The sequence below is a fragment of the Gadus macrocephalus genome, chromosome 19 (genome assembly GCF_031168955.1).
Source record: "Gadus macrocephalus chromosome 19, ASM3116895v1".
NCBI lineage: Eukaryota > Metazoa > Chordata > Actinopteri > Gadiformes > Gadidae > Gadus > Gadus macrocephalus.
This window is the reverse complement of record NC_082400.1, coordinates 3,152,344-3,164,930: the sequence shown is the minus strand read 5'-3', so window position 1 is coordinate 3,164,930 and position 12,587 is coordinate 3,152,344. Positions and strand designations below refer to the sequence as shown.

The 12,587-nt window shown below is 42.1% G+C and overlaps 1 protein-coding gene and 1 long non-coding RNA gene across 4 annotated transcripts; both read left to right on the top strand.

Moving 5' to 3' along the window:
• Positions 1–266: 266 nt before the first annotated feature.
• Positions 267–5,078, top strand: LOC132447833 (uncharacterized). Of its 2 annotated transcripts, XR_009523221.1 has the most exons (4): positions 267–2,341; positions 2,529–2,992; positions 3,167–3,704; positions 4,733–5,078. It is a non-coding gene; the product is annotated as an uncharacterized LOC132447833 (long non-coding RNA). The 2 variants fall into 2 exon arrangements; XR_009523220.1 differs by having other exon boundaries at positions 267–2,992.
• Positions 5,079–6,806: 1,728 nt separating this feature from the next.
• On the top strand, positions 6,807–12,393 carry hsdl2 (hydroxysteroid dehydrogenase like 2). Of its 2 annotated transcripts, none has more exons than XM_060038303.1 (11): positions 6,807–7,023; positions 8,549–8,712; positions 9,242–9,340; positions 9,639–9,753; positions 10,054–10,157; positions 10,279–10,377; positions 10,870–11,076; positions 11,157–11,201; positions 11,298–11,438; positions 11,625–11,753; positions 11,872–12,393. In XM_060038303.1, the coding sequence occupies exons 1-11, from the start codon at positions 7,007–7,009 to the stop codon at positions 11,985–11,987; spliced, it is 1,236 nt and encodes a 411-aa protein (XP_059894286.1). In that variant the 5' UTR covers positions 6,807–7,006; the 3' UTR covers positions 11,988–12,393. The 2 variants fall into 2 exon arrangements, with proteins under 2 accessions (XP_059894286.1, XP_059894287.1); XM_060038304.1 differs by having other exon boundaries at positions 6,861–7,023; positions 11,301–11,438.
• Positions 12,394–12,587: the final 194 nt, after the last annotated feature.

Here is a 12,587-nt window from a genome sequence, read left to right as displayed (position 1 = left end):
GGGAGTCGTGCGGTGTATGGGGCCCGAGAGTTGCGTATCCGCTTGACCTGGGCTCCCGTCTCGTCCTTCCCGCGTTGCTCGCAACAATATTATGCTCTGGTAATTTTGGTATTTTATCAGTGTTAGAATTTGTAAACGCGATTTTATTCGTGGTACAACTATAGATTAGGAAGTAGCTACTAAGCTAACGAAGGCTGTGCAACTTTGTTGATAGACATGCTTAGCATCTACCCCTAATGGGGGAAGATCCCGAGGGTTGAGAGAGAACCACCACCTGCAGTGTGTGTTCTCCCTGCACGCGAACAGGTCCACCTGAGCCGTCCCGAACCTCTGCCAGATCAGTCTGACAATGTCGGGATGTAACCGCCACTCGTCTCGGCGGGGACCGCCGCGAGACATGAGGTCCGCCCCGAAGTTCTGGGCGCCTGCGATATGCAGGGCTCTCAGACTGAGGAGAAATACTCGGTCCACGGAGGATTACTCTTGCATTGCATGGATGGATGCATGTTTGTGCTTGGCCTCAGGTTCAGACTCTCCATTTGGTGTGTTTCCTTGTACCATTTCAGGTAAGAATGGCTGTTTATTTTTCCTTTACAGGTTGATTCGATACATGGCTAGACTTCTCATTCAGAGATTTTTGCATGGAAACGATTTCAGGTGAGTTAGGAACTTTAGCCGGTTCATCAGGTAAGTCATTTTTACAAGAGAGGATATCCTGATATTCCAGTCGTTCCGAACCAGATGGATTTACACATGGCTCTCCTTCAGATTTTTCATATTTCTCTCTGTGAGTGTCTGTGTTCTTTATTGGGTTGTCAATGATTTTGATGAAACGGGTCTCTTTTATTCCATGTGATGGCTCAAAGTGATAACAGATATCTTCGTCATCCTCTTGAGCTGTTATCCTCTGGTTGATCTGGGCTTTTCGAGGTTTACTAATGCGCTCTGGTTCCTCCTCTTCTGCGAGAGAAAACCACAAGGGAGAAAGAGATCCCTATGGAGTGTTTGCAGTGGTCCACCCTCTTTCTCTGGTCTCACTGTGTATACACTGTGTAGGCATTTCTCCCATTCGTTTGGTGACTATATATATATTGTCGACTCCCGGTTTGTGTTTCTTCTGAGACGAAGATTGTGGGCTAGGACTCGGTCTCCAACATCCAAGGTAGACTCACGAATGACTTTGTCAAACCTCTTCGTGTTTTTGTCAGCCACTTTGCAAGAGTTATTGATGGCTACTTGGTAGCTCTCCTCAAGATGGCTTCTCAACTTTTTCACATGCTGTGAATGTGAGAGGGGCTGTTTGTCGCTGACTGGTAGTCCAAAAGCAATATCAATCGGCAGCAGGGTTGCACCCAAACATAAGTTCATATGGGGGGAAGCCTGTGTCGTCATTTCTGGTACAGTTGTAAGCCTGAGTAAGCGGCTTAACGAAGTCACACCAGCGGGTTTTCTCTGTGTCCTTCAATGTTGGTACATTCTAGGGCTGGGCGATATGGCCTAAAATAAAAATCCCCGATTTTTTCATAAAAAATCCGATTTCCGATTTAAATCGATTTACATAAAAAAGCATTATGGCAGGCCCTGCCATTGTAAACAGTGTAACCTGTAACATAACATAAAATGTAAAATATATAAAATATAAAATAAAATATTTCTGTAAACATAAAATATTTCTAATGATAAGAGGACTTCTGATAAAGTGCCAACATAACATTCAAACTTTCAACACTGGTCATAAATATACAGTGTTTTGCAAACGGTAATAATTACCTTAAGAAAGGGAATAGTAACGGGAGAAGAATGAGGAAAAACACACACGCACGCAGCTCTTTCCTTCACTTGTCTGTATTGAATGAGGAAGAGGAGTGCGATCCCCCTACTGGAGCCCCGATGCATTACCAAAAGATCGACGAATTACCAACAGATCGACGAATTATTAAACCACACAGATATATTTCAAATGAATTATGTTTACCTCAAAATAGATTATACATACATGAATAAATGGTGGTATACAACTTGTCAAACTCGCTGCCATGTTTGTGTATCACTTTGGTAAATGCGCGCTCTGTGCGGGGGGAGGGCTGAGCCCATTCCAAACTACGGGAGCTGAGAGGGAAGCGTTTGCGGATGTTGAAGAGAAAACCGATTTTATTTTGAACAAGTCGACGTGAGCTACACACTCGAATTAATCGATAAAATCGGTTTATCGCCCAGCCCTAGTACATTCCTCTTCATACTCAGTAAAGTCTTGTTGTAGCGCTTTACAGGATTACCTCTGAGGTGATACGGGCTGGTTCTCACTTTGCGTATACCTAGCAGGGGGCACAGTTCTCGGATGGTATGTGATTCGAAATCTCTTCCCTGGTCACTATGGAGTCGCTCTGGAAAACCATAATGGACTAAGAAGTGTTCCAACATACTCTTCGCCACAGTACTGGCCTTTTGATCTCTTGTAGGGATGGCCATGGCGTACTTGGTGAAGTGATCTGTGACCACTAAGATGTATTTTTTGTTCTTGCTATCAGGCTCTATTGAGAGGAAGTCCATGCAGACGACCTCCAGCGGCCTGGTGGTATTGATGTTTACAAGTGGGGCTGCCTTGTCAGGAGGGGCTTTTCTGCAGACACATCTCTCACAAGTCTTCACTTTCTTCTCAATCTCTTAAGCCATTTTGGGCCAATAGAAGCAAGATCTGGTAAGTTCAACTGTTCGCTTGATTCCTAGATGGCCCATATTATCATGTTATGTATTATCAGGTTTTGCAACACAGTGGATCTGAGGGCCTCAGGGAGAACGAACTGCATCAGAATCTCTGTTCCAGACAGGCGCTTTCGGTAAGGAAGATCCTCTTGTAGCTCAATCATCTTGTAGACCGTCCTCCTGCATCGAGATTGTGTTTTCCGGCGCTATATTTGATGTTGAAGTTGAATGTGGACAATGCTGCCAGCCAGCGGTAGCTAGCGGCATCTAGCTTCGCTGTGGTGAGAAGGTAGGTTAAAGGATTGTTATCTATGATAACAGTGAATGTGTTACAATACAGATAGTCGTGAAATTTGTCTGTTATGGCCCATTTAAGGGCCAAAAATTCAAATTTGTGAGCAGGGTATCTGGACTCACTGCGGGATAAACCTTGGCTTGTCACTCCGTTCTGTTCTTGGTACAGAGCAGCTCCAAGAAAGATGGTGCTTACATCTGTATGAAGGAAGTACTGCAGTTTTGGATCAGCATAGCCTAGCACAGGTGAAGAGGTAAGTTTTTCTCCAACGTTCTCCAAGCGGTTCCTTGGGGTTTAGGTATTTACCGTCACCCGGACTCGATTTACAGCCTTTCCGACGAGGTGGGTAGCCTGGGGCTTATTTCTCCTCACCAGATTGACCTGGACTCAAAATTCTTTCATAACATTAATCTCTAGAATCAGATGCATCTATAAAACCTGGGTCTTATGCCCTAAATTTTTTTTACTTTTCCCACAATTTCATATTAAAGCCAAACATGATAAAAAGATTCACAGACTACAAAAAGAATAAAAAATTCACCAAAATCTAAATTCTTTAGACCAAGCCTCACAAAAACCATCAAACAGAATTTGTTTTATTTAGTTCCATTTGAGAAATATAGGCCAATGAAGTTGGAGCAGTTAGCTCATTTTTCTTGTATGGACATTTTGTTATAGTATAAAAAAAACATACGACTATTATTAGGTGGATACTAGTCTGGCTGAACGGAAGTGGACAGCGTCTATTGCTTAGCGGCCGATTTGGCCGCGACTCCTCCTCTTCCGGTTGCTGGCGTTACCGTATTGTGCTCCCCCTCAAACTCGAAAACTAGGCAGTATGGCGAGTTTTGAAGAGGACTTTGACGGCGCTGTAAAGTTGGCATGTTTGGCTCTTTCCGTGGACACATCTCTGGACAGTATAACATTGTTTTCCAAAGAGACACATGAATAGCAGTTGGTGGTAAATGGCTATAGACCTCCAGACACGTTTTCGAAATTGTTTGTGGAACTAGCCATCCAATCTTGTTTAATTTTAATATAATGTAATTACTGATTACTGACTATCTGATTTCATTACAATGGTAGGACCACAACATAGCCTATTTTGACATTACCTTGGAGACTCCGTCTGGCAGGATTCTCCCCGGGGACGATGGGTTTGCGGTCACGACTATCGCCGGTTGGTGTGGATTTGGCGCATCGTTTCACTCTGACAGCGGCATGAGCGTTTGACATGGATTTAACCAATGAACCGATCCGTTCCACTTCACAATAGCTCCTACGGTATTTCTTTAGTAGTGTTCTACAAGAACCACATATAAATGTTAAAACGTCGTTCGTTTTTATAGGTCCAGTGAGCTCCTCAAGGGCCAAAGTGTATGGTGGCTTGAAATCATCGTGACAAAGAATCAAACGATGTTTGTTCTTTTTATCTATAAAATTATCTCCACATAGGCGACATACATCGTTAATGTTTTTTTGTGGCGTTTGGGATTGAGCCATTTCTGACAGCCTCTGAACGTCAAGAAGTTCCGTCAAAATAATTTCCCCCCCGGCACTATTTTGCATGGACACAACTGCTGCTTCCCGGGCTTAGCCCCACCCTAGACGATTGTGATTGGTTTAAAGAAATAAAAACAGGCCCGCCCAGTTTCCCCACGGATAGACGGCTCGAGGTAGCGTGGCTCCAGACCATTCTACTTGCTGTAGTTTGGTCTGGCTTTGTGAGACTAGGTGGATACCAACTACCCATAAACCCAAATTGTGGTACTGCACCCAAAGGTGGCGCTATTTTTTAAAAATATGAACTAGCCTTATTTCTCCTTTACCAGAAAGATAGATGATCTGATACCAGAGAGAAAGGATAAGGGTTACTAGAATCCGGGTTGGAGTCCCAGAGAAAGTAACCTACATTTTTTGTAACCTACAATAAATAAAGCAGGCTTCCAGTCAATGGAAAAATGGCTTCTCCCCACCGGCGATTGTTGTTGTTTACGATTTTCTATCAGTTCTCACCACACAACGACGTCTCATCTTTGCTCCTTGAATGTCGATATGTAATGGTATGGAGTTATTGAAACTTACTACGTGTAAAAAAGACAAGAAATTGAATGTTTATTTTTCATTGAATGTTTACATAAAGTTGCACTGGGTGCCTTTAAATACATTGCACTTTCTATTTTACTCATTTATTTGCATATGTTTTCTTTTACTTATTTATTATTTTATTTTATTGTATGACAATGTTTATATGTGAAGCACTTTGAGTCTGCCTTGTGTATGAAAAGTGCTATATAAATAAAGTTGCCTTGCCTTGCCTAGATTGAACTGGACTCAAAATTCTTTCATCATATTAATCTCTAAAATCAGATGCATCTTTTTCACCATGGACTTCTGCTATGCTATAAATATGTTTACTTTTCCCACAATTTCATAGAAAAGCCAAATTTCCACAGTCTCAACCCATTTTGCCTATATAATATATATAATAATAGGCAAAAAATGTAGGCAGGCTATGCATGATTTATCTGTACTTTTTACACACTAAGTAATTTAATTAATACACACACTGATTTTCCTGTTCATAATGTAAATATTTGACATTGTTGTAAGTTGTATTTATTTAATTACTTGTGTGTAAAAAGTACACATAAATCAAGTATAGCCTGCCTTAATTTTTTGCATGCAAATGTGTATAGTATATAGTTCACAGGTATGTTTTGATATTGGTAGGTGAAAAGGTCAAGCCGTATCATAGATTTAGAGCATATTGTAACGGCGGCCAAGATGTACACAGTCAGGCTTAACTCACCTGTAGCTCTGACTGCGTCCCATACACCGCACGACTGCAGGCTACTTTTATTCCACACCAACAACGCACGAGGAACAGCAGACCCAATGAACAAGCATGCATAAAATATTAGTCAGTGGCGGTGGCGGCAACGATAAACACACATGTTAACATTGAACAACACACAACTAAATAATACCCCGAACCCATTAACCCCACTTAACCTAGTAACAAACAAGGGCGACCAAAAACCCTTTGATCAACTCAGAACAGCAACTCCCAGGATCCCCTGCGCCACCCCGGAGGAGTCGACACAATATTTTGAGAGTAAAGAAATTGTATAAAATTAAAAGGTGGGTTTTTAAAAAAGATAAGCTTTGTGTTTTGTGTGGGGCAGTTAGCTGGGTTCTTTAGATGTGTTCTGACTTGGGTAGGTGAAAAGGTCAAGCCGCATAAAAGATTTATAGCATTTTTTAACATTAAAAGAATTGTATAAAATCAAAAGGTGGGTTTTTATAAGCTTTGTGTTATGTGTGGGGCAGTTAGCTGGGTTCATCAGATGTGTTCTGACATGGGTAGGTGAAAAGGTCAATCCGCATCATAGATTTATAGCATATTTTGTGAGTAAAAAAATTGTATAAAATCAAAAGGTGGGATTATGGAAAAAATAAGCTTTGTGTTATGTGAGGGGTAGTAAGCTGAGTTCACCATAGCATTTAACAATAAAATAAATTATACTTATATTTTTTAATCAATGGGTGTTTTTTGGAGAAAATAAGCTTTGTGTTATATGTAGGGCAGTTAGCTGAGTTCACCCGATGTGTTATGACATGGTTAAGTCAAAAGGTGAAGCCGTATAATAGATTTAAAGCAAAATAATAGCTTTGTGTTATTTAGACAGGCCTTGCATTACATCAGTGTTAGTTTGACACAAATTTGTCCCTCGTGCTAAATAGATTTTTCGAATGTGCCGACGTCCAATTTAAAACCGACTTTACCACGCTTCGTAAACAGGAACCTTGATACTGCATGCGAAGTACTAACCCGAGCCCTGATGGCTGCACGGTGTTGACCGGAAACTAGTGGGACTGGGGTAAAGGTTGCCTTACGTCACAACGCGGCAGGGTCTCCTTCACTCTTTACCTTTACCCGTGTTCCGAAGTTTGTAAGGAAAGGTTTCGGTCATTCCATTAGCAAAGAAAACACAAGTCTTCGTCATGTTGCAGAACACAGGGTGAGTACACTGCTTGTGCTTAGCTATTGCTGAATGACATCTAATATATATATTATATTGATATATATATATATATAGAGAGAGATGTATGTATATATATATATATATATATATATATATATATATATATATATATATATATATATATAGAGAGAGAGAGAGAGATGTATATACATATGTAGATATAAATATATAGATAGATGGTTATATCTTATCAGATCTTATGCAATACTCCAGTCATTCATTTCCATAACTCTTACATATGAAGGAGGCTTGGGACGTCAAGTCACAATGGAAACATAAGAGCTTTGGAATATTGTTGTGTTGTAATAATTGCTTTGTTGATCATTGTTTAGTAATTAATCGTAAAATGAATGGTTATAACTAAGTTTTTATTAGCCTAGGTTATGGTACAGCACTACTGCTACTATTGCTGTACTTTCTGATGTACAAACGCTATAACAATTAACACTGTCAGTGATGCTGCAAATGCTAAACCTCTAGTGGATTCTGCCGTAGCTACAGTTATAGCTATATAACCTCTAGTGGCTTGAGTTGTAGCTACAGTCATATAACCTCTAGGTTAGGGGGTTCCCAAACCCAATCCTATGCGATATATCGTGATATATCATACCAGTGTATCATGATCGTATTCGTATCGCAAAGTCCTTGACGATACCCAGCCCTAAACCACAAGCATAGAGACGGTTGAGTTCCGACCAATGAAAGCCTGTCTTGGCTTGTGCTCAGGAGCATTGAGCTTAATTTGCTTGGTGGCCTTTCTTCTTCATTTCTTTGTGAGCTATGAGGGTTAAGTGGGTCGATGGTGACCTGTTCTTTGAGCGGCGTGTGGATGCAAAGCTGCAGTGTGTGGCCTGCAGTGTACTGACTGAACCGCCCCGCCGGAAGGCCTGCTGCTCTGCTACAGTGTCATGAGTCATGTTTCAGCATTATCTAGCACCACTGCCGCCACAGAATGAGGAGCACTCTGTCACACTGATGAGGATCCTGAAACACTTCTGTCACACCGATGAGGATCCTGAAACACTTCTGTCACACCGATGAGGATCCTGAAACACTTCTGTCACACCGATGAGGATCCTGAAACACTTCTGTAACACCATCAGGATCCTGAAACACTTCTGTAATACCATCAGGATCCTGAAACACTTCTGTAATACCATCAGGATTCTGAAACACTTCTGTAACACCATCAGGATCCTGAAACACTTCTGTAATACCATCAGGATCCTGAAACACTTCTGTAATACCATCAGGATCCTGAAACACTTCTGTAATACCATCAGGATCCTGAAACACTTCTGTAATACCATCAGGATTCTGAAACACTTCTGTAATACCATCAGGATCCTGAAACACTTCTGTAATACCATCAGGATCCTGAAACACATCTGTCACACTGGAGTGAGGGTCTTGAAACCCTTCTGTCCAACTGCACCTGATGTTAACGTCCTTGGTTTGCGTATGCCGTCAGCATTGAGCTGTGTGTTCTCTGTACTGGCAGGGCCCTCGCGGGTCGGACGCTCTTCGTGACCGGCGCCAGCCGCGGTATCGGTCGAGCTATCGCTCTGAAGGCGGCGCGCGACGGAGCTAATGTGGTGGTGGCCGCAAAGACGGCTGAGGCCCACCCCAAGCTGCCAGGAACCATCTACACTGCAGCCAGAGAGAGTGAGCTACACATGTCAGCTATATAACATATGCATAGTTATATAAACGATACCAATGTATTGAGTCAGATAATGTGCTTCACATACACTACCGTTCAAAAGCTTGGAGTCACCCAGACAATTTCATGTTTTCCATGAAAACTCACACTTTTATTCATCCGTTTTTAGCAGTGCTAACATAATTGCGGGTTTTCTATTCATCGATTAGCCTTTTGTACACGATTAGGTAAACAATGTACCATTAGACCACAGGAGTGATGGTGGCTGGAAATGGGACCTGTAGATATTTCATTAAAAATCTGCCATTTCCAGCAAATTTTCATTTACTAAATTAACAATGTCTAGCTGCATCCTAATCTCCCCTAGTGGGATAATTTAATTTGACTTGATTTGACTAGACTGTATTTCTGATTAATTTCTAAGTGACCCAAAACTTTTGAATGATAGTGTATATATAAACCTTGGAGTCATTTTTATTTTTATATATATATATATATGAAAGCTGATGGTCTGCTGCGTACTGTGTGCAGTCGAGGAGGCTGGAGGCAAGGCGCTGGCCTGTGTGGTGGACGTCCGGGATGAGGAGCAGATCCGCTCAGCTGTGGAGCAGGCGGTCGCCAAGTTCGGAGGTATATAGGTATATAGAGATATATGAAGTAGAGATATATGAACTAGAGATATACTGGTCGCAGATACATTACATCTGAGAGATGTGATCTAGAGATATACTTGCTAGAGAGAAATTTAAAGAGATACATTTTCTATTATATCTATCTAAGTATAAATATATATATCTACGTATAAAAATATTTCCAACATGGAGGACGTATTCGCTGGTGTATATATATCTTGATTGTATGTATTGCAGGTATTTATATATTGATGGTATATTTGCAGGTATGATGTATTGATGGTATACTGTTGCAGGTATTGATATTTTGGTGAACAACGCCAGTGCTATTAATCTGACGGGAACTCTTGGGACGTCCATGAAGAAGGTTGACCTGATGCTGGCCGTCAACCTGCGGGGAACTTACCTCACGTAACAGAAAAATACACGCACACACACACCCCAGCACACACACTCTGGCCAACCGCAGAGCAGAAAACGAATTCCTGTTAACACCAGCCCAAACGAGCCCAGTGTACATGGACACCTGATGTACCTTTCAGGCATGTAATATGGACGGACATTATTTCTGCCACAGTGCTACGACTCTCGACTGGATGGAGATTGTTGTTTTTTAGAACGCCGTTTGAAAAAACCGAAAACATAAGTTTTGATGTAGGCTAACTTTGTCCCTCTCTCTCTCCTGTCCAACTCTATGTCTCCCTGTCATAGCTCTAAGCTGTGCATTCCTCACCTGTTGAAAAGCTCTAACCCTCACATCCTGAACCTGTCTCCGCCTCTCAACCTCAACCCCATTTGGTTCAAGAACCATACAGGTAACCATGAAGAACACCTTCCCAGCACCAAACCTTCACTTCAGAATAATATTAACATGAGGCTGATTGGGAAAATGGCTGGGCTCGCTCCCTTCTGAAATGTCTCTGTCTCTCGCCCTAGCCTACACCATGGCTAAGTATGGGATGTCGATGTGTGTCCTTGGGATGGCTGAGGAGTTCAGAGGGCAGATCAGCGTCAACGCCCTCTGGCCCAAGACTGGTAAGCTAATGCTGCTTTGCTCACCTAGCTAACGCTTCTAAAGTGTTCAGCTGATTGTTACCAATTTAATGCTAATTTAATCATCTCAATTGATCCAGCAGCGTTCTCTGGTACCAAACACCCAGATGGCTGCTATGTCTGGATGGGTTGTCTGTTAGCCCTCCAGATGGCTGTTAACAAAGATTCTGTGCAACACATTTCTGAATAGTTTCTGGTCTCATTTCAGTCTATGGAAAATTGAACTAGACCTCATTCCTTAGACCCCCGCCAATAAACAAACTCTTCAGATCCACCGTTATCAGGCTGATGTCATATTTTGAAATCAAATAGACATATTTCTCCAGACCCCCTACAGTGGTTGGCCTTCCAACAATGGCACCTTTTTCACCCCTTTCACCTCTTCTGAGTTTTCTGATCTGGTAAAGCTAATGTATTGAGTTTTCCATTAGCCAGTTATGCTATGCTAATGCTAATGTCCGAATTATCCTTTAGCCATCCAGACGGCGGCTATGGATATGCTAGGTGGTGAAGGTATCGAGCGGCAGTGCCGTAAAGCTGACATCATGGCGGACGCAGCCTACTCTGTGTTTTCCCGCCCCCTGGCTGGCCCCGCCCACACCACGGGTCACTTCCTGATTGACGAGGATATCCTGCGAGAGGCGGGGCTTGGTGACATGGAGGTCTATGCTGTGGAGCCAGGTCATTATGAGAGTCCATCATTGATTAGTAATATTTACGTATTCTTTATTATTTATTGATTGCATCATTATGATTGACAGGTCACCCCCTCATGCCTGACTTCTTCCTCGATGTGGAGACTGATGGTAAGTCCTGTCTCCTGGTGTCCTTCGGTGTCTCCTAGTCTCCTTCAATGTCTCCTAGGGTCATTTTAATTTAAATTGTTGATGTCATTTTTCCAGTAGACACGCCCTCCTCCAAAGCCCTACCCTCTTCCACAAAGACCAGCAACCCTATTGAAGAAACGTTTGCTCTGATCCGGACAGTCCTCAGCCAGGACCTGGTCCAATCAACCAAGGGCGTCTATCAGTTCGACCTATCAGGTTCTTGATTTCTCCTGGACTTCTACCTCCCAGCAGTGTCTCCTCCTAACACGTTTCCTCTTGTCACCACCCGCCTCGTGTAATGTGCTCTAATTTGAAATGTTAACAATACTTGATGCGGTTCTAATACAAAAGAAACGTTGATGATTTAGACTATTAGTGTTTAATGTCGATCTCCCCTGACAGGCGAGCACACAGGCAGCTGGTTCGTGGATCTGAAGCAGGGGGCGGGGCTAGCCGGGCAGGGCCTCCCCCCCTCCCCTCCTGATGTTGTGATGAGCATGGACTCCGCCCTCTTCAGTCGAATGTTCCGCGGTAACCATGGCAACCCTGTTCCCTATTGGATGTTAAATACAAGATTATTACCAGTGATCCAGCTATTATGGGATGTTATTATGGGTCGGCTAACTATTATTCTGGGATATCTCTCTAGGGGAGCTGAAGCCCACGATGGCCTTCATGACCGGGAAGCTGCGTATCAATGGCGACATGACGCTGGCTATCAAGCTGGAGAAGATGATGGCGGCCATGAGCAAATCCAAGCTGTAGCCTACGTTGCCAGGAACACCAGTTTGTCTGCAGATGATCCATCAAGATTTAATTTGAATAATATAACAAACTTAATTTTGCTGCGGTTACCATGTTGCCTAAAAAGTCATGTTAGCAATGGGAGAATCTTCCTTTAGGATCTACACCCAAGGTCTTTGAGTTGGAAGGTAAACAGCTAAAATACATTACATGGAAGTACTGTAATCTGCTAGACTAATGCTGATACCTTGAAATATGTTGATATGTTTGTAAATGGTTTGGAATGTATTGAAGATGTATTATAGATGTTTCCGAGACTATGTTAAAGCCTTACCCTTATTGTGTGATGGTTAGCTTGGCGCTAGTACAACTGCAGAAACATTTTCTACATTTTGATATTTAATAGCTGAAAGAGTTAACCTGTGAACCTAACATGGCTGATTTATCATCTTAACATTTTTTGGAATAAAATATGAGATTACATCAGTTGACTGTTCTTTCTCCACTAGCCCAACCAGATGTCTGTTTGAAGGACATTTTTTTAAATTAAATGGTCCATTAGTCCAATGAGTCAATAATTCTATTTAAAAAGTGAAACTCGTATTATACGGATTCATTCAC

Excerpts from the sequence above, each read along its gene's own strand:
- hsdl2 (XM_060038303.1), top strand. Across the intron at positions 9,754-10,053 it reads CTGCGGGGAACTTACCTCAC|CTCTAAGCTGTGCATTCCTC; the intron begins GTAACAGAAAAA and ends TCCCTGTCATAG. Across the intron at positions 11,754-11,871 it reads CTTCAGTCGAATGTTCCGCG|GGGAGCTGAAGCCCACGATG; the intron begins GTAACCATGGCA and ends ATATCTCTCTAG.